The 27,127-nt window shown below is 40.6% G+C and overlaps 1 protein-coding gene across 4 annotated transcripts in view; it reads left to right on the forward strand.

Moving 5' to 3' along the window:
* DNAH5 (dynein axonemal heavy chain 5) overlaps positions 1-27,127 on the forward strand; it is a 358,938-nt gene that overhangs the window by 161,159 nt on the left and 170,652 nt on the right. For all 4 annotated transcript variants that reach the window (XM_039471819.2, XM_074387173.1, XM_003932490.4 and 1 more), the window contains 5 exons: positions 229-467; positions 1,206-1,446; positions 3,157-3,356; positions 6,286-6,439; positions 20,639-20,802. In XM_039471819.2, the coding sequence (XP_039327753.2) occupies positions 229-467; positions 1,206-1,446; positions 3,157-3,356; positions 6,286-6,439; positions 20,639-20,802 (998 nt within the window). The remainder of the gene's footprint in view (positions 1-228; positions 468-1,205; positions 1,447-3,156; positions 3,357-6,285; positions 6,440-20,638; positions 20,803-27,127) is intronic.

Consider the following 27,127-nt stretch of genomic DNA (forward strand, 5'->3'; position numbering starts at 1 on the left):
AGAGCCCTATTGTGGAACAATGTATGTACTTGCATTAAAAATAAGATTTTGTAGGATTACAATTAGAAGTGGTTTCTATGAATTAATTATGCCTACTTAGTATTCCTATTTACATGTACCCAGAGATCATACATCACTGGCTTACTTATTTGCCAATCTTATATTTTCATTTGCATGTTTGTTCATGTATAAATCATTTTGACAAGTTTTCACTTGTGTTTTTATTAGAATCAATTTGATAATATCTATCGGAAATACATCACGTATACTGGAGGAGAGGAGCTTTTAGGCCTGCCAGTTACACAGTATCCTCAGCTTCTTGAAATAAAGAAGCAACTAAATCTTCTACAGAAAATATACACTCTGTACAACAGTGTCATAGAGACTGTAAATAGTTACTATGATATCCTTTGGTCAGAGGTGAATATTGAAAAAATCAACAATGAACTCTTAGAATTCCAGAACAGGTAAGAAACTAAATGTTTAGCATGCCTAGCGAGTAAACTTCAAATGCTTTCTTTTTTGACAGGCAGCCAAGTTCTGTTTTCACCCCAGCTATTTCAAAAGCACATCTTGCTGCATTGTTGTCGTCCATTGACATCACTCTTATTAATTGCTGTTTGTTAATTACTCCTGTGTGTAGACAGTGAGACAAGCACATTCTTTATACATGGATGAATCATATTAGGGGCTTTTCTGCAGCTTGGTGGGAGCAGTTTTTTATTTATATTATACTTATGAAACATTTGAAGTTTATGTTAGATTATCATCTGGAACAAAAGCAGGAGCCCATGAATTTTCTATACTGTTGTAGCTACTGAATCCAAAGAAAAGGGAGAGCTATTTGTTGTATATTTCACTTGATAGCCTGATAACACTATGCTGTGCTTTGTTCTTAGTAAGTTCTCAGTACATGTTTGTAGAATTGAATTAACCTGAACAGCACCTCTATACTCCAAAATAATGCCTCTAACTAGCTAATAGTGAAGGATTGGAAAAAGTCTTTTCTAACGGAGAAGACAATTTTCTGTAATATATAAGTCATCTGTATATTATATTAACAGATAGCCTGCAAGTCATGGGATTTTAAAATAGGATAGGTATTCAAAGACACTATTTTTGCTAGAAATGCTAGCAGACCATCTTGGTCCAGAGATGTCTGTGATCATGTTTCAAAGGCCTTTCATGTCGGTTTCCCTTCGCAGGTGTCGGAAGCTGCCCCGGGCTTTGAAGGACTGGCAGGCTTTTTTGGACCTGAAGAAGATTATTGATGATTTCAGCGAGTGTTGCCCACTGCTTGAATACATGGCCAGTAAAGCCATGATGGAGCGACACTGGGAAAGGATAACAACCCTCACCGGGCACAGCCTGGATGTGGGGAATGAAAGCTTTAAGTTAAGAAATATCATGGAGGCACCTCTGCTGAAATACAAAGAGGAAATAGAGGTACAGTTGACAGTGAGCATGATGTGGTGGAAGATTAAAAGGTCTCATGGGATTTATTTGATAATATTTGAATATTATAGAATATTGGATCAGTAAACTATACTCATACAATTAAAACTCTTCTCCTGGCATTCAGCCATTAGTTCGTTCAACAAATGTTTATTGCACCAAATGTGGGACAGGTTCTGCATCAGAATTAACAATGCAATCCTGCATTCACATATCATTAAATAATTATACTAATAAAGGCATAGTTATAAGCTATGGCAAATGCCATTGAATACAATGTATGATGTATGATGTTCTGTGAAAGCCTATGATAGATGAGTTTGGCTCACCTGGGGTGATAAAGCTAGAGAGGGCTGGGGCACAGGCACAGGACTGGCTGGGTAAAGGGAGTGTGGTTGCGTGGTTGGGGTGAGGGGCTTGGAAAGTGCAAAGAAGGCCATTCCAGGCAGATGGCACATTATGCATGGAACACCTGAAGTATATTTGAGGAACCAGAAGAAGGTCTGTGTGGCTGGGGTGCGGAGGCTGGGCAGAGAGGAACAGCTGAGGCCAGGGAGGCGGGGTGGGCTTACAGGATGTTATTGAGCAGTGGGCAACAGCTGGGAGATATGTTTTCAGCAGGGGCTGACATGGTTAGGTTAACTGTTTCTGCTAGAGATCTTTGGAGAAAGAATTGAAGGAGGACAAGGGAGGAATGATGGAAAAACCAACTGAGAGTTTCTAAGGGTAGCTCAGGCAAGAAATGATGGCTTGTTAGACAGGAAGGGAAGTAGTAAAGCTGGAGGGGAGAGAAAGGATAAAGGGATATTTGAGGAGAATTTGGTGATGAAGGGAACATAGCAGGAGAAAGAGGAGGAGAGTTAAAGATGAATTCTAGATTTCTTGCTGTGAGACCTCAATGGATGAAGGTGCTGACCACTGAGATGAAGGCGATCAGATTGGGTGACAAGATGCAGTGATCATGAGCTTGATCAAGGACATGAGTCTGGTATTTCACAGATTGTGTTTGGGGTTTCCTTGAAACATCACAGCAGGGAAGTTCAGTAGGCAAGTGGATGTGGGTCTTGCCTGGAGATATGAAAGTGATGAATTCATGAGTGTAAATGAGCTCATCCAGAGAGGAAACAGTGTGGGAAGAAATGAGGGTAAAGGAAGGGCTTAACTAATGGCCTAGAAGAAGGGTGAGGCTGGAGAGGAGACTGGGAAAGTGACCAGAGCCATGGGAGAAATCAGGTTTTGCTACCTGTGTTCATTCACACGCTGCATTCATTTGACTTAAAAGGTAAATCAGAAATACACTGAATTTTGAATCAGTGATTAAAGTTTCAAAATTTAAAAATGATTTGCTTGTATTTTATGTCATCTTTCTTTCCAGACAAGTTTCCTGGGAAATTTTTAAAATTAAAGTTCTGTTATTCAATTATATCTTTATCTCCATCTCTCTTACTGCATCAGTATCTGCATATGAACATTCTATTTATAAAACTGCATTAACTGCATTTTGGGTCTGGAAATATAAAAGTTTATATATATATGTATATATATATGCATATATATATGTATATATATATGCATATATATGTATATATATGCATATATATATATATAAAGCAAACAGTGAAGATAGGGTCTTTCAACTAGACTATTAAGGAAGGATGTGTGACTTTCATGCAATAACAGGAGAGCTTGCCATTTTGATAGGACATCTGTATCAGTGCGGTGAAAGAGAGAGACATTGAACAAAAGCTGAAGCAAGTGATTAATGAATGGGACAACAAAATGTTCACCTTTGGCAGCTTTAAAACCCGTGGAGAGCTCCTCTTGCGGGGAGACAGTACCTCGGAAATCATCGCCAACATGGAGGACAGTTTGATGTTGCTGGGTTCCCTACTGAGCAACAGGTGGGAAAACCATCTATCTTTTTCCTTAGATTTGAGAACTGTAGTAGCAAACATTTCAAATGAATAAAAAGTGCATTATAATAATAACCGCAATAGCAAACATTTCAAATGAATAAAAAGTGCATTATAATAATACCCTTCATACAATCTATTCAATGTTGAAAATACTTGATTTAATTAAATTGACTAATGAATTTTTATATCCAAAACATCGGCACCCACTTATATATTAATAATCCATAGATTATATTCCAATTATTCTTGTTTTCATTTTGGCCTCGGGCACATGTTTCAGCATGTGTAACGGTGGTTTTATTTCATTATCCTCTGTTTGCGGGATGTATCCGAGACCATCCGCTGGACAATTAGCCACTTGGCTCTTGGGAACATTTCAGCTTTGCTGCTGACGAGCCTCACTGCACAGCTGACAGCTCTACAGCCTCTAGAGTCCAGGAGGAATGTTATTCTGAATTCCAGAACAATCATTCTATTCGAAAAGCCTTTTTTTTTTGCCACCATCTGTGGACTAGAAACTCTCAGTTGTTTACATACTTTATTTTTTATATTTGTACAAATTTAAGGGGTATGTGTGAACGTTTTTCTTTTTTTGAGACAGAGCCTCTCTCTGTCACCCAACTGGAGTGCAATGACGCCATCTCAGCCCACTACAACCTCAGCCTTCTGGGTTCAAGTGATTCTCCTGCCTCAGCCTCCAGAGTAGCTGAGATTACAGATGACCGCCACCATGCTTGGCTAATTTTTGTATTTTTAGGTGAGACAGGGTTTCACCATATTGACCAGACTGGTCTCAAACTCCTGGTCTCAGGTGATTCGCCCGCCTCTGCCTCCCAAAGTGCTGAGATTATGGGTGTGAGCCACAGCACCCGGCCACATGTGAACTTTTGCTACACGTATATAATGCGTAAGTGCCACCTCTCACATTCTGGACATGCACACTGTACAGTCATGAACTTACATTTCCTTGTTTCATTGCTTCTGTTTGCTCTTTCTGAAATAATGTTTTTGTTCCTCAGAATCTTCTTAAATATGTGGTAATTGTACAGAATGTAGATACCATTGAGATATAAATTTGTTGTTCTATTCTAGCTTTAAAATATCACTCAATTCCTTGTATGTATGTGTATCAATACTTTTAGTGTTGGAAATACTGTGTACTTCATGCTATCTCAATGAAAATTTCCCTACTTTAACTTAATTCTTACACGAAAGTAAGTAATATGGGGATATGAAGTTAGACCATTAGTAATCTTGAGTTTGGACTTCTCAGGATTTAGTGAGTTTTAATGAGCTTGACTACTATTCATACCAAACCAGAATAAGGGATAGATGGACAATAATATATTCTAGAGAGATAGAAAAGACGACACACATATAAATTAAGTAAAAATTATCTGGTTGGGGTGGGGAAACTTTTCTCATCAATGGCATCTAATCTACAGATAGAGTTATGGGAGGAGTGTTTTTTTCAATATATATTTATTGAACCCTTACTGTGTGTGCAATGTACTCGTGTAGGTGTTGTGGATAGAACAACAAATAAGGGAAAGATCTCTGTTTCTATGGACCTATATTCTAGTGAAGAGCATACAGATACTCAGAAAGGTGTGTGGAATATTAAAAGAATTTGGTTAGCAATTAAGAACATGGAAATTAAACTCATGCAATAATACAACTTCAAGTCCATATTATATAGGGCTAGAAAGATCTATGAAGGGATAAGAAAAAGAAGAAACATAAAGATAAGCTGTACAATCATTTAATGTTAAGTTTGTCTGTAAGTAACAGAAAAACCACATACAAAATGACTAATATAACACTGATGTTTATATTGCTCACATGTAAAAGAAGTCCTAAGGTAGATGGTTCGAGTTGGAATGGGGGCTTCACCACATCATCAGGGACCCAAGCTATGTCTGGCACACTCAGTCTTTCCAAGGTGTGACCTTATTTCCCATACTATCCATTACATCCAATGCCACTACTCACATTTCATGTAGAAGAGTGGTTCTCAATCTTTGCAACTGAAAAAACTTCAAAAAATCCCAATGCCTGGGCCACTTCCCAGACCCATTGAATCAGTCTCTGTAGGTAGGACTCAGGCAGGCAGCAGTCATATTTAATGTTGGTGAGATGATTCCAGTGTTCAGCTAAGACGAAGCACTGTTGATGTGGAACTTAGCCTTGTGACTGCACATTACTGCAATGGGAAACTGGGAAATTCAGTAATTTAGTTAAGTAATTATGAGCTCACATCGAAGGGCAGAAAGAGAAAAGGACATTGGGAGGCCACTGGAAGGCAGTCTGTCTCAAAGAGGAAAAGGGGAAGACAGATTAACTATGGAAGAGGCAGTGATCTTACACACATGTACATCAAACGTGAGTGGGTTGGACACAAGTGCGGGGGAAGTTAGAAAGAGATGCAGAAAAGGGGAAGCTAAGGAGAGAGTCCAGATGTTATCATATTTGAAGATTGCATTAGTTGTCTGGTCTGCCCTGATTGTTCTATAATGGCTCCATATTATATGAAAAACCAGAGATCCCATGAAATAGGCACAGCAGCTCAGTAGAGTGAATATTATTCTCATAGCCATAGCAGCAATGAGAGTAAATGTATTACCCTGGAAGCTTGGTGGAATCAAGTCTGATGCCTGAGCTACTCTCTAGATTGTAAATCGCTCACCCTTCTCTAAGCTCTGGATCAAAAGGGAAAAAGCTAAACTTAACAATGCACAATAGATAGGGATGAACTAATCATTTGGTTGCATCATTTTAAAAGCCATCATTTAAAAAAACAGTTAAGGTTATAAAGAAAGAGGATACAAATTAAGATTTTTAAAAACCTCTTTAGCTTTAAAACAACAGCATGATGAAAACCAAAACCAAATCCTGAACCCATTTCTTATTTTAGGTACAATATGCCATTCAAAGCTCAGATTCAAAAATGGGTGCAGTACCTTTCCAACTCAACAGACATCATCGAGCGCTGGATGACGGTGCAAAACCTGTGGATTTATTTAGAAGCTGTTTTTGTGGGAGGAGACATTGCCAAGCAGCTGCCCAAGGTTTCATAATCTACTTTATGATTTCATCAGATTTTTCAGAGAGATCTAAGAATGAATATTCCCTTAAATAATGCAATAATATTTAACTTCTATTGAACTGCTCCCCTCAATCTTTTTGTTGTTACTGTTAATGGTGTTATTCTTCAAAGGGAATGAAGAATTTTGGAAAGGAAAGGGGTGGCAACCAGAGTAAGAATGCTGCAAAACTGTGGAGGTTTGATAGGAAATAGAGGGTTAAAAAAACAAAGAATCAGGGATTGTGTAATTGATCTGCTTCTTTAGATAATTTCAAGGTACAGTTTGGAACAGTGTAGAATTATAGTGCAGTTATCTTGACAATTCTAGGCTAATTTGTTCTTCTACTGCTGACATTTTAAAGTAACGCATACAATACAATGTACCCAATTATATCTGTACTGTAAAATTGAGGGGTGGAAATGTGCAGAAAAAATCTCCAAAACAAAAAGAACTTTTCAAGATGTTGAGTATGTATTTTTCATCAAATCGTAATCATTTTACTAGGTATATACGGAATATATTTTGAGATTTTTAAATGAACATTTTAACCAATTCTCAAGGATTCTTGTTCAATTACCTTAAGCTATATGGAAGATGATAACATTTTAACAATATATTTCAGTTTTAGAAGCATGATTATGTTTTCATCACATAGGTTTCTCTTTGGATAGTTTTCAGTTTGATTACAAAAGACAGATCAAATTATAGACTGCAGACCATTTATTTTGAAGGCAATAGTGAAATTTATTCACTCACTAAAATTTTACTTTATTTTTGATTTGTATTTGTGCATGCTTTTTTTCTTCTTTTCTTAAGGTTATAAATAGTAGGTTTGGATTTTTTAAATTATACTTTAAGGTCTGGGATACATGTGCAGATTGTGCAGGTTTGTTACATAGGTATACATATGCCATGGTGGTTTGCTGCACCCATCAACCTGTCATCTGCATTAGGTATTTCTCCTAATGCTATTGCTCCTCTTGACCCCCACCCCCTGACAGGCCCCTGTGTGTGATGTTCCCCTCCCTGTGTCCATATGTTCTCATTGTTCAGCTCTCACTTATGAGTGAGAACATGCAGTGTTTGGTTTTCTGTTCCAGCTTCATCCATGACCCTGCAAAGGACATGAACTCCTTCCTTTTTATGGCTGCTTAGTATTCCATGGTGTATGTGTGCCACATTTTCTTTATCCAGTCTAATATTTATGGGCATTTGGGTTGGCTCCAAGTCTTTGCTGTGTGTATAGTGCTGCAATAAACATATGTGTGCATGTTTCTATATAATAGGATAATTTATAATCCTTTGGGTATATACCCAGTAATGGGATTGCTGGGTCAAATGGTATTTCTAGTTCTAGATCCTTGAGGAATCACCACACTGCCTTCCACAGTGGTCGAACTCATTTACACACCCACAAACACTGTAAAAGTGTTCCTATTTCTCCACACCCTCTCCAGCATCTGTTGTTACCTGACTTTTTAATGATCATTGTTCTAACTGGTGTGAGATGGTACGTCATTGTGGTTTTGATTTGCATTTCTCTAATGACCAGTGATGATGAGCTTTTTTTTCATATGCTTGTTGGCCATGTAAATGTCTTCTTTTGAGAAGTGTTTGTTCATATCCTTTGCCCACTTTTTGGTGGGATTGTTTTTTTCTTGTAAATTTGTTTAAGTTCCTTGTAGATTCTGGATATTAGCCCTTTGTCAGAAGGATAGATTGCAAAAATTTTCTCCCATTCTGTAGGTTGTCTATTCACTCTGGTGATAGTTTCTTTTGCTGTGCAGAAGCTCTTTAGTTTAATTAGATCTCATTCATTAATTTTGGCTTTTGTTGCAATTGCTTTTGGTGTTTTAGTCATAAAGTCTTTGCCCATGCCTATGTCCTGAATGCTATTGCCTAGGTTTTCTTCTAGGGTTTTTATGGTTTTAGGTCTTATGTTTAAATCTTTAATCCATATTAAGTTAATTTTTGTATAAGGTATAAAGAAGGGGTTCAGTTTCAGCTTTCTGCACATGGCTAGCCTGTTTTCCCAACAACATTTATTAAATAGGGAATTATTTCCCTATTGCTTGTTTTTGTCTGGTTTGTGAAAGGTCAGATAGTTGTAGATGTGTGGTGTTGCCTCTGAGGCCTCTGTTCTGTTCCATTGGTCTATATCTCTGTTTAGGTATCAGTACCATGCTGTTTGGGTGACTGTCACTTTGTAGTTTAGTTTCAGTCAGGTAGTGTGATGCCTCCCTTTGTTCTTTTTGCTTAGGATTGTCTTGGCTATATGGGCTCTTTTTTGGTTCCATATGAAATTTAAAGTAGTTTTTTTTTCCATTTCTGTGAAGAAAGCCAATGGTGGCTTGATGGGAATAGCATTGAATCTGTAAGTTATTTTGAGAAGTATAGCCATTTTTATAATATTGATTCTTCCTATCCATGAGCGTGGAATGCTTTTCCGTTTGTTTTTGTCTTCTCTTATTTCCTTCAGCAGTGGTTTGTAGTTCTCCTTGAAGAGGTCCTTCACATCCCTTGTTAGTTTTATTCCTAGGTATTTTATTCTCTTTGTAGCAATTGTGAATGGGAGTTCACTCACGATTTGGCTCTCCGTTAGTCTATTATTGGTGTATAGGAATGCTTGTGATTTTTGCTCATTGATTTTATATCATGAAAATTTCCTGAAGTTGCTTATCAGCTTAAGGAGTTTTTAGGCTGAGACCATGGGGTTTCTTTCTTTTTTTTTATTGCATTTTAGGTTTTGGGGTACATGTGAAGAACATGCAAGATTGTTGCATAGGTACACACATGGCAATGTGGTTTGCTGTCTTCTGTCCCCTCACCTGTATCTGTCATTTCTCCCCATGCTATCTCTTCCCACCTCCCCACCCCCCGTCCCTCCCCCATTTCCCCCCAACCGACCCCAGTGTGTAGTGCTCCCCTCCCTGTGTCCATGTGTTCTCATTGTTCAACACTTGCCTATGAGTGAGAATATACAGTGTTTGATTTTCTGCTCTTGTGTCAGTTTGCTGAGAATGATGGTTTCCAGGTTCATCCATGTCCCTACAAAGGAGGTGAACTCATCGTTTTTGATGGCTGCATAATATTCCATGGTGTATATGTACCACATTTTCCCTATCCAGTCTATCATCGTTGGGCATTTGGGTTGGTTCCAGGTCTTTGCTATTGTAAACAGTGCTGCAATGAACATTCGTGTGCACGTGTCCTTGTAGTAGAATGATTTATAATCCTTTGGATATATACCCAGTAATGGGATTGCTGGGTCAAATGGGATTTCTATTTTTAGGTCCTTAAGGAATCGCCACACTGTCTTCCACAATGGTTGAATTAATTTACATTCCCACCAACAGTGTAAAAGTGTTCCTATTTCTCCACATCCTCTCCAGCATCTGTTGTTTCCTGATTTTTTAATGATCGCCATTCTAACTGGTGTGAGATGGTATCTCAATGTGGTTTTGATTTGCATTTCTCTGATGACCAGTGATGATGAGCATTTTTTTCATATGTTTGTTGGCCTCCTGTATGTCTTCTTTTGTAAAGTATCTGTTCATATCCTTCGCCCATTTTTGAATGGGCTTGTTTGTTTTTTTCTTGTAGATCTGCTTTAGTTCTTTGTAAATTCTGGATATCAGCCTCTTGTCAGACGGGTAGACTGCAAAAATTTTTTCCCATTCTGTTGGTTGCCAATTCAATATACTGACTGTTTCTTTTGCTGTGCAGAAGCTGTGGAGTTTGATTAGGTCCCATTTGTCTATTTTGGCTTTTGTTGCCATTGCTTTTGGCATTTTGGTCATGAAGTCCTTGCCTACACCTATGTCCTGAGTGGTTTTGCCTAGATTTTCTTCTAGGGTTTTTATGGTGTTAGGTCTGATGTTTAAGTCTTTAATCCATCTGGAGTTAATTTTGGTGTAAGGTGTCAGGAGGGGGTCCTGTTTCTGCTTTCTGCACATGGCTAGCCAGTTTTCCCAACACCATTTATTAAACAGGGAGTCCTTTCCCCATTGCTTGTTTTTGTCAGGTTTGTCAAAGATCAGATGGTTGTGGGTATGTTGTATTTCCTGTGAGGCCTCTGTTCTGTTCCATTGGTCTATATCTCTGTTTTGGTACCAGTACCATGCTGTTTTGATTACTGTAGCCTTGTAGTATAGTTTGAAGTCCGGTAGCGTGATGCCTCCTGCTTTGTTCTTTTTGCTTAGAATTGACTTGGCTATGCGGGCTCTCTTGGTTCCATATGAAGTTTAAGGTGTTTTTTTCCAGTTCTATGAAGAAGGTCATTGGTAGCTTGATGGGAATAGCGCTGAATCTGTAAATTACTTTGGGCAGTATGGCCATTTTCACGATATTGATTCTTCCTAACCATGAACATGGAATGTTTCTCCATCTGTTTGTATCCTCTCTTATTTCGTTGAGCAGTGGCTTGTAGTTCTCCTTGAAGAGGTCCTTTATGTTCCTTGTTAGTTGTATTCCTAGGTATTTTATTCTCTTTGTAGCAATTGTGAATGGCAGTTCGTTCTTGATTTGGCTCTCTTGAAGTCTATTACTGGTGTATAGGAATGCTTGTGATTTTTGCATGTTGATTTTGTATCCTGAGACTTTGCTGAAGTTGTTTATCAGTTTCAGGAGACTTTGGGCTGAGATGATGTGGTCTTCTAGATATACAATCATGTACAATCTGCAAATAGAGACAATTTGATTTCCTCCTTTCCAATTTGGATACCCGCTGTTTCTTTTTCTTGCCTGATTGCTCTGGCTAGAACTTCCAGTACTATATTGAATAGGAGTGGTGAGAGAGGGCATCCTTGTCTAGTGCCAGATTTCAGAGGTCATGCTTCCAGTTTTTGCTCATTCAGTATGATATTGGCTGTTGGTTTGTCGTAAATAGCTTTTATTGTTTTGAGATATGTTCCGTCAATACCTAGTTTATAGAGGGTTTTTAGCATAAAGAGTTGTTGAATTTTGTCAAAAGCCTTCTCTGCATCAATTGAGATAATCATGTGGTTTTTGTCTTTGGTTCTGTTTATGTGGTGAATTATGTTTATGGACTTGCGTATGTTGAACCAGCCTTGCATCCCCGGGATGAATCCTACTTGATCATGGTGGATGAGCTTTTTGATATGCTGTTGCAATTGGTTTGCCAGCATTTTATTGAAGATTTTTGCATCTATGTTCATCATGGATATTGGCCTGAAATTTTCTTTTCTTGTTGAGTCTCTGCCGGGTTTTGGCATCAGGATGATGTTGGTCTCGTAAAATGATTTGGGAAGGATTCCCTCTTTTTGGATTGTCTGGAATAGTTTCAGAAGGAATGGTCTCAGCTCCTCTTTGTATGTCTGGTAGAATTCAGCTGTGAACCCATCTGGACCTGGGCTTTTTTTGGGTGGTAGGCTCTTTATTGCTGCCTCGACTTCAGACCATGTTATTGGTCTATTCAGGGTTTCGGCTTCTTCCAGGTTTAGGCTTGGGAGGATGCAGGTGTCCAGGAATTTATCCATTTCTTCCAGGTTTACTAGTTTATGTGCATAGAGTTGTTTGTAATAATCTCTGATGATGGTTTGGATTTCTGTGGAATCTGTGGTGATATCCCCTTTATCGTTTTTTATTGCATCAATTTGGTTATTCTCTCTTTTCTTTTTTATTAATCTGGCTAGTGGTCTGTCTATTTTGTTGATCTTTTCAAAAAACCAGCTCCTGGATTTATTGATTTTTTGAAGAGTTTTTTTGCGTCTCTATTTCCTTCAGTTCTGCTCTGATCTTAGTTATTTCCTGTCTTCTGCTAGGTTTTGAGTTTTTTTGATCTTGCTCCTCTAGCTCTTTCAATTTTGATGATAGGGTGTCAATTTTAGATCTCTCCTTTCTTCTCATGTGGGCACTCATTGCTATATATTTTCCTCTAGAGACTGCTTTAAATGTGTCCCAGAGATTCTGGTATGTTGTGTCTTCGTTCTCATTGGTTTCGAAGAACATCTTTATTTCTGCCTTCATTTCATTGTTTATCCAGTCAACATTCAAGAGCAAGTTGTTCAGTTTCCATGAAGCTGTGCGGTTCTGAGTTAGTTTCTGCATTCTGAGTTCTAACTCGATTGCACTGTGGTCTGAGAGACTGTTTGTTATGATTTCTGTTCTTTTGCATTTGCTGAGGAGTGATTTATTGCCAATTATGTGGTCAATTTTAGAGTAGGTGTGATGTGGTGCTGAGAAGAATGTATATTCTGTGGATTTGGGGTGGAGAGTTCTGTAAATGTCTATTAGGTTTGCTTGTTCCAGGTCCGAGTTCAGGTCCTGGATATCCTTGTAGATTTTCTGTCTGGTTGATCTGTCTAATATTGACAATGGGGTGTTAAAGCCTCCCACTATTATTGTGTGGGAGTCTAAGTCTCTTTGTAAGTCATTAAGAACTTGCCTTATGTATCTGGGTGTTCCTGTATTGGGTGCGTATATATTTAGGATCGTTAGCTCTTCTTGTTGCAGTGATCCTTTTACCATTATGTAATGTCCTTCTTTGTCTCTTTTGATCTTTGTTGCTTTAAAGTCTGTTTTATCAGAGATGAGAATTGCAACTCCTGCTTTTTTTTGCTCTCCATTTGCTTGGTAGATCTTCCTCCATCCCTTTATTTTGAGCCTTTGTGTATCCTTGCATGTAAGATGGGTTTCCTGGATACAGCACACTGATGGGTTTTGGCTTTTTATCCAATTTATCACTCTGTGTCTTTTGATTGGGGCATTTAGTCCATTGACATTTAGGGATAGTATTGTTATGTGTGAATTTGATACTGTCATTTTGATGCTACCTGGCTGTTTTGTTGGTAAGTTGATGCAGCTTCTTTATTGTGTTGATGCTCTTTTACCATTTGGTGTGTTTTTGGAGTGGCTGGTACTGGTTGTTCCTTTATATGTGTAGAGCCTCTTTCAGGAGTTCTTGTAGAGCAGGTTTGGTGGTGATGAAATCTCTGAGTGCTTGCTTGTTCACAAAGGATTTTATTTTTCCTTCACTTATGAAGCTTAGTTTGGCTGGATAGGAGATTCTGGGTTGAAAGTTCTTTTCTTTAAGCATGTTGAATATTGGCCCCCAATCTCTTCTGGCTTGTAGGGTTTCTGCTGAGAGATCTGCTGTGAGTCTAATGGGCTTCTCTTTGTGGGTAACCCAACCTTTCTCTCTGGCTGCCCTTAGCATTTTCTCTTTCATTTCAACCCTGGTGAATCTGACGATTATGTGCCTTGGGGTTGCTCTTCTTGAGGAATATCTTTGTGGTGTTCTCTGTATTTCCTGGATTTGAATATTGGTCTGCCTTGCTAGGTTGGGGAAGTTTTCCTGGATAATATCCTGAAGAGTATTTTCCAGCTTGGATTCATTCTCTTCATCACATTCAGGTACACCTATCAGATGTAGATTGGGTCTTTTCACATAGTCCCACATTTCTTGAAGATTTTGTTCATTCCTTTTTGCGCTTTTTTCTCTGTTCTTGCCTTCTCTCTTTATTTCATTGAGTTGATCTTCGACCTCTGATATCCTTTCTTCTGCTTGGTCAATTCGGTTGTTGAAGCTTGTGCATGCTTCACGAAGTTCTTATGTTGTGTTTTTCAGCTCCATCAATTCACTTATATTCCTCTCTATGCTGTCCATTCTCATTAGCCGTTCATCCAATCTTTTTTCAAGGTTCCTATTTTCTTTGCGTTGGGTTAGAACATGTTCTTCTGGCTCACTGTAGTTTCTTACTATCCACCTTCTGAAGTCTGATTCTGTCATTTCATCACCCTCCTTCTCCATCCAGTCTGGTTCCCTTGCTGGTGAGGAGTTGTGATCCCTTTTAGGAGGAGAGGTGTTCTGGTTTCGGGAGTTTTCATCTTTTTTGCGTTGGTTTCTTCCCATTTTTGTGGGTTTATCCACCTGTTGTCTTTGTAATTACTGTCTTTCAGATTGGGTCTCTGAGTGAGCTTCTAGTTCATGGATGCTGAAGTTACTTTTTTTTTTTTTTTTTTAAGCTTTCCTTCTAACAGTCTGACCCCTCTGCTGTAGGACTGCTGAGGTCCTCTCCAGGCCCTGCTTGCCTGGGGATCACCTGCAGCAGCTGCAGAACAGTAAGGGTTGCTGCCAGTTTCCTCTTCTGCTATCTTTGTCCCAGAAGGATGCTCGCCAACTGTCAGTCCGTTCTCTCCTTTATGAGGTGAGTCTTTGGATCTATGGGGGTCAGGGAGCTACTTGAGGAGACAGTCTATATTTTATTGGGGCTTAAGTCCTGAATTGTGAGCTCCATTGTTTGTTCAGAGCTGCTGGGCAGGTATGTTTAGGTCTGCTGCAGCTGAACTCATAAAGCACTTTTTGTTCCCAGGTGCTCTGTCCTAGGGAGTTGGAGCTTTATGAGTTTCCGTTGCACTGCTGCCTTTTTTGATTTTTCTTTCAGGTCTGACCCGCCCAGTTAGCAGCAAGCCTAGCCACTGTCTGCCCGCAGGGGCTTTGCTGAGCTGCTGTGGGCTCCGCCCAGCTGCCCTGAGCTCTTCCCTGCAGTCCTGTTTATATGGGCGTAGTTAGAACTGTCTCAGCAACGGTGGCCCCGCCTCTGTTATGGCGGACTCTCTCTGTTGTGGCAGGTTGCCTCGGCAATGGTGGGTTGCCTCGGCAATGGCGGTCTGCCTCCGTAGCTGTGGAGAGTCTCAGTAATGGCGGAAGCCCCTCCACCACTGAGCCGGACCGTCCCGGTTCAGCTGTGCTTGGTTTGAAGGGCTCAACCCAGAGGGTTCCCAATTACTGTTTTTGTTTTCATTGTTGTTGGGGGTGGAGGGGTGGGACTAACCGAGCCTGATCACCTGGCTCCCTGACTCAGAGTCTTTTCTTTTAAGTTGAACAACTGCGCGTTCCAGTCGCTTGTTGAAAAGGCGCCGGGATCTCCCGTGCTGCGACTCCCTGAATCGGCTCGAACTGTGGCACCGGCTCCTGGCGGATTTTTTGCCTAGGAATCTCCTGTCCTGGCTCGCTATTTCAGATGAATGGGCAACTCTGCCATCTCAGGGCTCTGCTCGCCAGCTAAGAGGGCTCCCAGACCAGTGGCTTTTGTACGGAGAACCGCATCAACAGGGCGTGGTCACAGCAGCCGCGCGGGCGGAATCAGCCCCACGGGGGCCAAAACAGCCGCACCGGCTGGGACTGTGACGCTGGCGACCCCTCTGCCTGGGTATCTCCTGGTCTGTGGGCAATAAGAGTTCATCTGGAAATGCGGCGTCCACTCACCCTCTGCAGTTTCACTGGGAGCTGAAGTCCTGAGCTGTTCTTAGGCGGCCATCTTCCCAGCATTCCGACCATGGGGTTTCTAAATATATCATCATGTTATCTGCAAACAGAGATAATTTGACTTCCTCTCTTCCTATTCGAGTATCCTTTATTTCTTTCTCTTGCCTGATTTCACTGGCCAGAACTTCTAATACTACATTGAATAGGAATGGGTGAGAGAGGTCATCTTTTACTAGTGTTGGTTTTCAAAGGGAATGCTTCTAGCTTTTGCCCATTCAGTGTGATATTGGCTGTGGATTTGTCATAAGTAGCTATTATTATTTTCAGATATGTTCCATCAATACCTGGTTTATTGAGTCTTTTTAGCATGAAGGAGTGTTGAGTTTTATTGAAGGCCTTTTCTGACTCTATTGAGATAATCATGTGGTTTTTCGGTTCTGTTTATGTGATGGATTACGTTTATTGATTTGCATATGTTGAACCAGGCTTGCATCCCAGGGATGAAGCCGACTTGATTGTGATGGATAAGCTTTTTAATATGTGATTTCAGTTTCCTAGTATTTTATTGAGGATTTTCCATCAATGTTCATCAGGGATATTGGCCTGAAATTTATTTTTATTGTGACTTTGCCAGGTTTTGATATCAGGATGATGCTGGCCTTATAAAATGAGTTGGGAGGAGTCCCTCTTTTTCTATTGTTTGTAATAGTTTTAGGAGGCATGGTACCAGTTGCTCTTTATACCCATGGTAGAATTTGGCTGTGAATCCATCTGGTCCTGGGCTTTTTTTTTTTTTTTTTTTTTAAATATCTTTGTTAATTTTCTGACTCATTGATCTGTCTAACATTGACAGTGGGGTGTTAAAGTCCCCCACTATTATTGTATGGGAGTCTAAGTCTCTTTGTAGGTCTCTAAAAACTTGCTTTATGAATCTGGGTGCTCCTGTACTGGGGGTATATGTATTTAGGATAGTTGGCTCTTCTTGTTGCATTGATCTGTTTACCATTATGTAATGCCCTTTTTTTTGAGTATTTTTTGGTCTTTGTTGGTTTAAAGTCTGTTTGATCAGAGACTAGTATTGGAACCCCTGCTACTGTTTGCTTTCCACTTGCTTGGTAAATATTCCTCCATCCCTTTATTTTGAGCCTATGTGTGTCTTTGCACATGAGATGGGTCTCCTGAATACAGCACATTGATGGGTCTTGATTATTTATCAAATTTGCCAATCTGTGCCTTTTAATTGAGGCATTTAGCCTGTTTATATTTAAGGTTAATATTGTTATGTGTGTATTTGATCCTGTCATTATGATGCTAGCTGGTTATTTTGCCCATTAGTTGATGCAGTTTCTTTATAATGTCGATGGTCTTTACAATTTGGTTTCTTTTTGCAATGGCTGGTATCAGTTTTTCCTTTCCATATTTAGTGCTTCCTTCAAGAGCTCTTGTAAGGCAGGCCTGGTGGTGACAAAATCCCTTGGCATTTGTTTGTCTGTAAAGAATTTTATTTCTTCTTCACTTATGAAGCTTAGTTTGGCTGGATATGAAATTCTGGGTTGAAAATTCTTATCTTTAAGAATGTTGAATATTGGCGCCCACTGTCTTCTGACTTTTAGGGTTTCTGTTGAGAGATCTGCTGCTAGCCTGATGGGCTTCCCTTTGTGAGTAATCTGACCTGTCTCTCTGGCTGCCCTTAACATTTTTTCCTTCATTTCAACTTTGGTGAATCTGATGATTATGTGTCTTGGCTTTGCTTTTCTTGAGGAGTATCTTTGTGGTATTTTCTGAATTTGAATGTTGGCTTGTCTTGCTAGGTTAGGCAAGTTCTCCTAGATAATATCCTGAAGAGTGTTTTTAACTTGGTTCCATTCTCCCCATCACTTTCAGGTACACCAATTAAATTCAGTTCCTTATTTCTTGGAGGCTTTGTTCATTCCTTTTCATTCTTTTTCCTCTAATCTTCTCTTCATGCCTTATTTCATTAAGCTGATCTTCAATCCCTGATATCTTTTCTTCCGCTTGATCGATTTGGCTGTTGATACTTGCATATGCTTCATGAAGTTCTCATGCTGTGTTCATCAGCTCCATCAGGTCTGGTTATTCTAGTTAGCACTTCCTCTAATCTTTTGTCAAGGTTCTTAGCTTTCTTGCATTGGGTTAGAACATGCTCTTTTGGCTCAGAGGAGTTTGTTATTACCCACCCTCTGGAACCTACTTCTGTTAATTCATTAGTCATTCTTCGTCCAGTTTTGTTCCCTTGCTGGTGAAGAGTTGTGATCCTTTGGAGGACAAGACACCTTCTGGGTTTTGCAATTTTTAGCCTTTCTGTGCTGGGTTTCCCTCATCTTCATGGATTTATCTACCTTTGTCTTTCCTCTGGTGACCATCTAATGGAGTTTTTGTGTGGTTGTTTTTCTTGTTGATTTTGATGCTCTTGCTTCCTATTTGTTAGTTTTCCTTCTAACAGTTGGGTCCCTATTCTGTAGGTCTGCTGAGATTGCTGGGGATCCACTCCAGACTCGGTTTGCCTGGGTTTTCACCAGCAGAAGCTGCAAAACAGCAAAGATTGCTGCTTGCTCCTTCCTCTGGATGCTTTGTCTCAGAGGGGCACTCATTAGATGCCAGCCAGAGCTCTTTTGTATGAGGTGTCTGTTAACCCCTGCTGGGAGGTGTCTCCCCATCCAGAGGCACAGTGTCAGGGACCTACTTAAGGAGACAGTCTGTCCCTTAGCAGAGCTTGGGTGCTGTGCTTGGAGATCTTCTGCTCTCTTCAGAGCTGGCAGGCAGGAATGTTTAAGTTTGCTGAAGATGCACCCACAGCCACCCCTTCCCCCAGGTACTCTCCAGGGAGATGGGAGTTTTATCTATAAGCCCCTGACTGGGCTGCTGCCTTTCTTTCAGAGATGCCCTTCACAGAGAGGAGGAATCTAGAGAGGCAGTCTGGCTATAGTGGCTTTATGGTGCTGTGGTGGGCTCTACCCAGTCTGAGCTTCCCAGCAGCTTTGTTTACACTGTGAGAGGAAAACAGCCTACTCAAGCCTCAGTAATGGCAGATGCCCCTCTTCACACCAAGCTCAGGAGTCCCAGGTCGACTTCAGAGTGCTGTGCTGGCAGCAAGAATTTCAAGCTGGTGGATCTTAGCTAGCTGGGCTCTGTGGGTGCGGGATCCGCTGAGCAAGACCACTTGGCTCCCTGGCTTCAGCCCTCTTTCCAGGGGAGTGAATGGTTCCATCTCACTGGCATTTCAGGTGCCACTGGGGTATGAGAAAAAAACTGCGGCTAGCTTGGTATCTGCCCAAATAGCCACCCAGTTTTGTGCTGGAAACCCAGGGCCCTTGTGGTGTAGGCACCTGAGGGAGTCTCCTGCTCTGCAGGTTGCGAAATCCATGGGAAAAGCATAGTATCTGGGCCAGATGGCACCATCCCTCACTGCACGATCCATCACGGCTTCTCTTGGCTAGCGGAGGGAGTTCCTGGACCCCTTGCACTTCCTGGGTGAGGTAGCATCCCACACTGCTTTGGCTTGCCCTTCTTGGGCTGCATCCACTGTCTAACCAGACCCAGTGAGATGAGCTGGGTACCTCAGTTGGAAATGAAGAAATCACCTACCTTCTGCACTGGTCTTTTTGGTAGCTGCAGACCAGAGCTGTTCCTATTTGGCCATCTTGCCCAGGAATCCCATGTTTTTCCTCTTAATGGTTGAAGAATAATCTAAAATTGGACTTAGAAATATTCATGTAGAATATTTAAGGTGCTAGGTATAATTTTTTTCCTTTCATATTAGGTAGTATTTTCTCATTGGTAACATACAGAAAGCTTTAAGGCAGAAAATGAAAATTGGGGGTGGGGTACGGTGGCTCATGCCTGTAATGCCAGCACTTTGGGAGGCCAAGATGGGAGGACTGCTTGAGTCCAGGAGTTCAAGACCAGTCTGGGCAACATAGTGAAACTCCATCTCTACAAAAAATTAAAAAAAAAATTAGCTAGGCATGGTAGCACATGCCTGTAGTTCCAGATACTGGAGAGGCTAAGGTAGGAGAATCATTTCAGCCCAGGAAATGGAGGCTGCAGTGAGCTGTGATTAAGCAACTGCACTCCAGCCTGGACAACAGAGTGAGACCCTGTCTTTAAAAAAAAAGAAAAAAATATTTGAATTAGAAAAAAAAAATCATAGCCAGCAGATGTGGACTCAAGAATACAAGACCATGCCAAAAATCACAAATTTGGGGTAAAAAGAAAGTTACTAAAGAACGGGATGACTGTACAAATGCATAGGAAAGAAATCTTCAACAAAAAATTCTAAAAATCCCTCAAGGTTTGGGCCATTCATTCGAGAAGAGCATATATAGTAGGGCCAGTGATGGACGACCAATACAAAACTGCTGTGACATTAATTTAATTTGCAACTTAACAAGAGTATTGACTGTGTACTTTTAAAATAAAATAAAATGGGTGACTACATTTCCAAAAAAAAAAAAAAGAAAGAAAATTTATATGATTCCTGCTTTCTCAAGATAATCTGTACATTTTCCATTAAATTTTTTTTTTTACAATATTATGGTTATACTGGAATTAATTTTGTATCTTTAAAATATTTTTTCTATGTAAACAATCTAGTGCTCAATATAGAAAATATAAAAATAGGATATGTACTTAATTTAGAGATAACCCATAAAAAGAAATGTGTGTCCTCTCTTTTCATATTTTCTTGAATTGTATTATTACTTTTGTATTCATATCTTGTTTTAACTTAACACTATGGGAGTACTTAGGTTGAGCTAAGGATTCTTAATACAGGGGATGATATGGCACAGAAAGCCTAATAAAAACCTAAATAAAATGTGTGTGACATTAGGCATACATTGCTTGGATATCTGGACAGGTTAACACTCTAGCCTCTTTGAGATCACAGATGTGTCCAAATCTAAGTGTACTTTGTTACCTTGTTCTCATAGGAAGCCAAGCGCTTTTCTAACATAGATAAATCCTGGGTGAAGATCATGACTCGGGCACATGAAGTTCCCAGCGTAGTTCAGTGCTGTGTTGGAGATGAGACCCTGGGGCAGCTGTTACCGCACTTGCTGGACCAGTTGGAAATATGCCAGAAATCCCTTACTGGGTAAGTTCACTGGCTCTTTGAACGCTCTCAGTATCCTTGAGACAAAAGGGTACAGAGAGACTAGATAGCAGTAGCCAAATTTGTTTTCTTTTGCTAAGGCTTAATTCATATATGAAGCTGTTGCGTGGATGAAACTGATATTTTGAAGCCTTGTATTCTCATCAAACACTTGCTAGATTTGTCCTGATGTTGCACTCATAGGACTCAAGGCTGCTTCCATCACTGGGATAAGATCTTATAAACATTCTCGTACAGTCCCTCCTTTTAAAAATTAATACACCTATTTTTCTGACATTCTTCTTGAATAAACATCTATAGACCCAAAATATTTTATTATACTCATTATATGAAACACTGTTTAGTATATACATGCCATCAGGATTATACTTAAAAATGTCTAACATAATGTCTATCTACACACACATTTATCTGTATGGAGGCTTGGTGAATTCCTAGAGTCATAAACTTTCTTGTTTTTTTTTCCCCTTGTTTAATCACAATAAAATAATATAAGTAGAAATATGTTGCATAGTAATATGCTAAGTGTACATTGATACTTAAGGAAATTAAACTCAAGCCCCTGAACATTTAACTTAAATAATGATGTCTCCTTGGCCTGCTCTGGGAGACAGTTGATCTTTCCCCATGAATATGTCCTGATGGCCTCATGACCTGTAATAGTGTCCTATGACTAGCCAGCTTGTCCTGTGGACTGCAGGACTCAGGTCATCTAAGCCAGGCTGCCCTTGTAGACATGGGTAACGTCTAAAATACTGGGCTTCAGATGGTGCTTGGGCAGGATCTCGACGAAATACCTAGAGGAGTTTATTAAAGTTGAACAAAAAAAGTGACTATGCTAAAAATGGAACAAAAAAGACCTGTATGAGGCTACTTGTAAGCAGCAGGGATTACTTATTTATTCTTGGCTAACCAAAAAAAAAATGTTGAGGTGGCTGCTGAGAAATAATAAGGCAATGAGAAAGTTAAGGTCAAAAGAAAAGAAGGGCTAATAAGCCCAGATGGTAAAATTGGTGCAGAGAAAAACTATAAATGGACCTTAGATTTATTAGAGACCAAAGACCTTCCTAGGGCCTTCCTCCTTGGACCTTCCAAGGTAAAGGGCGACATATGATAGGTACAGTCTTCACAGGATTCATAAATAAAAGTTGCTTGGGGAGACATTACATTTTGTTGTCCTCGAATTGATAATTTGGAGGAATTTCTATTGTATATCCTTTTAAAAGGGAACCCAGAGCAGTATCTTCATCTACTTTCTTATCACAGTATGAGTCAAACATGAGCCTCTCTAATGGAATGGCTTCATCCAGGGAACTAAGGGAATGGAGTCACTGCGTACACTTCAATGAATCCTCCATGAGTATCACTTTCATGTCCACATTGGTGGAAGATACTGGGCAGCAGAAAATGTGAGAGACGTAAACCCTGACAAGAATCCAGCAGACAGGCAGTCTGCACGGCTGGTTAAGGACAAATCCACGGTCTTTGGCATTCAGCTGGGGAGATGTGGAAGTTGGTAGACATTTAGGAAGTTGAAGAGTCTAAACAAAATGGTGCTTATGTGGATGTCCACCCCACTTCCTTGAAGCGAGAGGAAAGGCCAAGATTTTCTGTAGCAAATATTTGCAAGTTTGCTCTGATTTAGTTGATGGGCGTTTCAAAGGCCTATGCTATAGAGCAGGGGTCCCTAAACCTCGATAGTCGTCTGTGGCCTGTTAGGAATAGGGCTGCAGAGCAGAAGGTGCATGGCAGGTGAGTGAGCGAAGGTTCTTCTGTATTTACAGCTGCTCCTCATCACTCGCATTATCATCTGAGCTCTGCCTCCTATGAGATCAGCAGCAGCCTTAGAGTCTCATAGCACAAACTGTACTGTGAACTGTGCATGTGAGGGATCTAGGTTGCATGCTCCTTATGGGAATCTAATGCCTGATGATCGGTGACTGTCTCCCATTGTCCCCAGATGGGACCATCTAGTTGCAGAAAAACAAGCTCAGGGATCCCACTGATTCTACATTATAGTGAGTTGTATAATTATTTTAGTATGTAATCATAATCGAAATATAAATGCACAATAATAATAGAAGTAAAGTGCACAGTAAATGTAATGCACTGGAATCATCTCAAAGCCACCCCCATCCCTGGACTGTGGAAAAACTGAAAAACTGTCTTCCATGAAACGAGTCCCTGGCAGTAAAAGGATCGAGGACTGCTGTTATAGAGTATATCAGAAACCTAAGGAGGCTTTTTAAACACCATGGCCGTAGCCAACACCAATGTCAGTGAAGCACCCTTTAAATGTGTACTTTAAAGCAGAACCATTTGCAAGTAATTTTTCTAACATAAAGGTTTAGAAAAATGGAGTCTTAGGGATTAATGAGTTGATCTTTATAAATTATTGGATCAAGTTAAGTAAATGTTGAAGGACAAAAAGGTTGTTCATGCATTCTTTCTTTTTCTTTCTTTCTTTCCTTCCTTCTTTCTTTCTCTCTCTCTCTCTCTCTCTCTCTCTCTCTCTCTCTCTCTCTTTCTTTCTCTTTCTCTCTTTCCTTTTCTCCTTTTTTTTCTTTCTTTCGAGATAGTGTCTTGCTGTCTCCCAGGCTGGAGTGCAATGGTGCCATCTCAGCTCACTGCAACCTCTGCCTCCTGGGTTCAAGCGATTCTCCTGCCCCAACCTCCTGAGTGGCTGGGATTACAGGTGTACACCACCACGCCTGGCTAAGGTTTTTTTGTATTTTTAGTACAGATGGGGTTTCACCATGTTGGACAGGCTGGTCTCAAACTCATGAACTTGTGATCCACCGCCTCAGCCTCCCAAAGTGCTGGGATTATAGGCATGAGCCGCCATGCTCAAATGATTGATGCTGACCATTCCATTTAGACATAATAATTATTTAGTATGACCAAATGTGGTTCAGGCACCACTGAGGATTCTTGGAAGTAGATCTAGCATGAGTGCTATGAGCCTACCACCAGCATCAGGTCAGAGAGAATGGGGAAAGGGTTTCTGAAAGCTTCCCTCTTCTGGGGCTTCCTCAACGTGGAAGGACTGAGGGGCAGGGATCACTAACATCATGCAGGTTCAGTCATCACTGAAACACGTGCTGAGGAACTGTCTACTGGACTAGCTACAGCTGAATTTATTACTTTTTTCTCCCTTCCCCATCTTCCACCTACCACCATAGACAGACAGACACACACACACACACACACACACACACACACACACACACGCACGCACCCCTCTCTATTTTTATCTCTCTGTTTTCGAGATGGAGTCTTGCTCTGTCACCCAGGCTGGAGTTCAGTGGTGCGATCTCGGTTCACTGCGGGCTTTGCCTCCCAGGTTCAAGTGATTCTCCCACCTTAGCCTCTCGAGCAGCTGGGATTACAGGAGTGTGCCACCATGCTCAGCTAATTTTTTCTTTCTTCTTTTTTTTTTTTAAGTAGAGACGAGGTTTCACCATGTTGGTCAGGCTGGTCTGAAACTCCTGACCTCAGGTGATTCACCTGTCTCGGCCTCCTAAAGTGCTGGGATTACAGGCGTGAGCCACTGTGCCTGGCCTATTTTTCTTTTTTATTCTTTCTTTTTACTATGAACATATTCTACTCTATCATGCAGCATTTGGGGCATTATGTTATAACCCAGCAGAGAAAATGTCTTCTCTAAAATTGGGCACACTTTTTTTTTTTAAACTGAGCTTTCCCTGTCTTTTGATTTTGTTACCAAGAAGCAGTTATGAGTAGCATTTGTAAGCCTTGTATAAACCTTTGAGAAATCATGCTTATACAAAAACAACATGCTCCCAAGATGTCGAGGTTCAGCATGGACAGGAAGGATCACAGATGAGATCATAATTTGAGTTGGCATACTCAGAACGTGTTGGTGAAGATGCGGTGTCTTCTCTGTACCATCACAGGGGTCTGGCTGTCACACACCACAGCCTCTTCCATACTGGTCAAACGCGATAGAAAACATGACCCGATTCCTCATCAGAATCAGACCAGGCTACTGTGCAGAGACAATGGACACATTGAAGTTATTTAAATAAGAATTGGGATATTTGAAATAACAGAATTAGTAGTTTTAAGCTGAGAAAAGATTAGTTTTTTAGCTAAAACAAAATTAAACATTACAAACATTTAAGTTAGACTCTCAGAAAGTGAGGGGGATAGAGAAGAACAGACTATCCAGGCTGTTCTGCTTTTATCCTGCTTCTTAGTTGAGGCCAGACTTCATGCCTTTTCACCTGCCCTAAGTGAACAAATCCCTTTGCTGCAAGAGCTTATTTTACTGGGGATCCCGTGAGAGCTGGAGACGATGATTTCAACTCATACACCAAGGCTTAACCATGATCATCCCTGTAGACATGTCCGTTTATTTCCGAAATTCCTTCCTCAGCGTGACCCTCTCCTGGTATCTCCTTCTTTGCCTTTTTCTCAGCAAGTGCCCTCCTTTGTCTTGAGCAACTTCGTTCAGATTTGTCTTCAGCCTGGATATCCACTCAGCAGAATGAGACTAGCAATTGCCGAATCGCGAACTTTCAAGCATTCCTTGTGCGGGCCCTGGAAGGTTGTCACTAGGCTCCAGTTTCTGATCCAAGTAATCCTCTAGCAAAAACTTGATTTTTCCTAGAAAGTGAATTCTGTTGCCATGAAATAAAAATGTTTCCTTGACCGGGTGCGGTGGCTCACGCCTGTAATCCCAGAACTTTGGGAGGCTGAGGTAGGTGGATCACAGTCAGGAGATCAAGACCATCCTGTCCAACATGGTGAAACCCGGCCTCTACTAAATATGCAGAAATTAGCCAGGTGTGATGGCCTGCGTCTGTAGTCCCAGCACCTTGGGAGGCTGAGGTGGGTGGATCATTTGAGGTCATGGGTTCACGACCAGCCTGGCCAACATGGCAAAACTCCATCTCTACTAAAAAAAAGAAAAATACAAAAATTAGCTGGGCATGGTGGCACATGCTTGTAGTTCTAGCCACTATAGAGGCTGAGGCAGAAGAAATGTTTAAACCTGGGAGGTGGAGGCTGCAGTGAGCCAAGATGACGCCACTGCACTCCACTCTGGGCAACAGAGCATCTCAGAAAAAAAAAAAAATTCCTTATAGTTTTACACAGGAAATAAAGAAATAATACAATGTTCACAAGGAAGTGAACAACAAACACTGGGGTCTACTCAAGCGTGGAGGTGGAGGAGGGTGAGGACTGGAAAACTACCGATCAGGTACTATGCTTATTACTCAGGTGATGAAATACTCTGTACACCAACCCCCCCCCCCCCCAGACATGAGATTTACCTATGTAACAAACCTGCACATGTATTCCTGAACCTAAAATAAAAGTTGAGGCCAGGTGTGGTGGCTCATGCCTGTAATTGCAGCACTTTCTGAGGCTGAGACAGATGGATCATTTGAGGTCACGAGTTCAAGACCAGCCTGGCCAACATGGTGAAACCCCATCTCTCCTAAAAACAAAAACAAAAACAAAAAATTAGCCGAGCGTGGTGGCACATACCTGTAGTTTCAGCCACTTCAGAGGCTGTGTCAGGAGAATCACTTGAACCTGAGAAGCTGAGGCTGCAGTGAGCCGAGATTGCGCCACTGCACTCCAGCCTGGGTGACAGAGTGAGACTATCTTTAAAAAGAAAGTTGAAAAAAGGCTAAAATGAATAATAATACAAATGATAAGGAAAGGGCAGAAATTAAAAAATAGAAATTAGGCTGGTAAAGTTTCAAAAAGAAAGTACAATTAAAATCACCATAATTATAACCAAATATGCTAGGAAATGAAGATAGAGAGCTATAGTTAAGAAAATAACAGAATACACATTCGATCACATCAGGAATGACCATTACAGAAAGCAAATGTGGAGACAAAAGCCTAGCTGAAAGCAGGTCAGCGATCGGAACATTCCGTGGATTTTCAAGCTCCTGGAGGCAGAGACGGGTACCACAGCTTTTCCATGGAGCTCGTCACGGCTGGGTTTTGCTTCTGCTTGGATGATGAATTCATTGGATTCTCTTTTAAGTTACAATTTCAAGTATTACAGGGAGCCTTTAGATGACACAGTGCTGTGCTTGGAAACCCAAAACCCCAGACCAAAACCGAACCCTGCCTGTGTGTGTTTTATCTTACTCTCTACAACAAATGTGCCAGCTTTTCCAGACTGAGCAAAAGGTGTACATTACACTTGTGAAAAATGAGGAAATTCTGCCACCAATTTTGGGAAAAAACTCTTAAAAAATTGAAAAATTGAAAACATTGAGGTAAGTCATGTGGCAAAATCTGATTGTCACCGGTCTCA

This window comes from Saimiri boliviensis, chromosome 1 (assembly GCF_048565385.1).
Source record: "Saimiri boliviensis isolate mSaiBol1 chromosome 1, mSaiBol1.pri, whole genome shotgun sequence".
In the NCBI taxonomy this organism is placed as follows: domain Eukaryota; kingdom Metazoa; phylum Chordata; class Mammalia; order Primates; family Cebidae; genus Saimiri; species Saimiri boliviensis.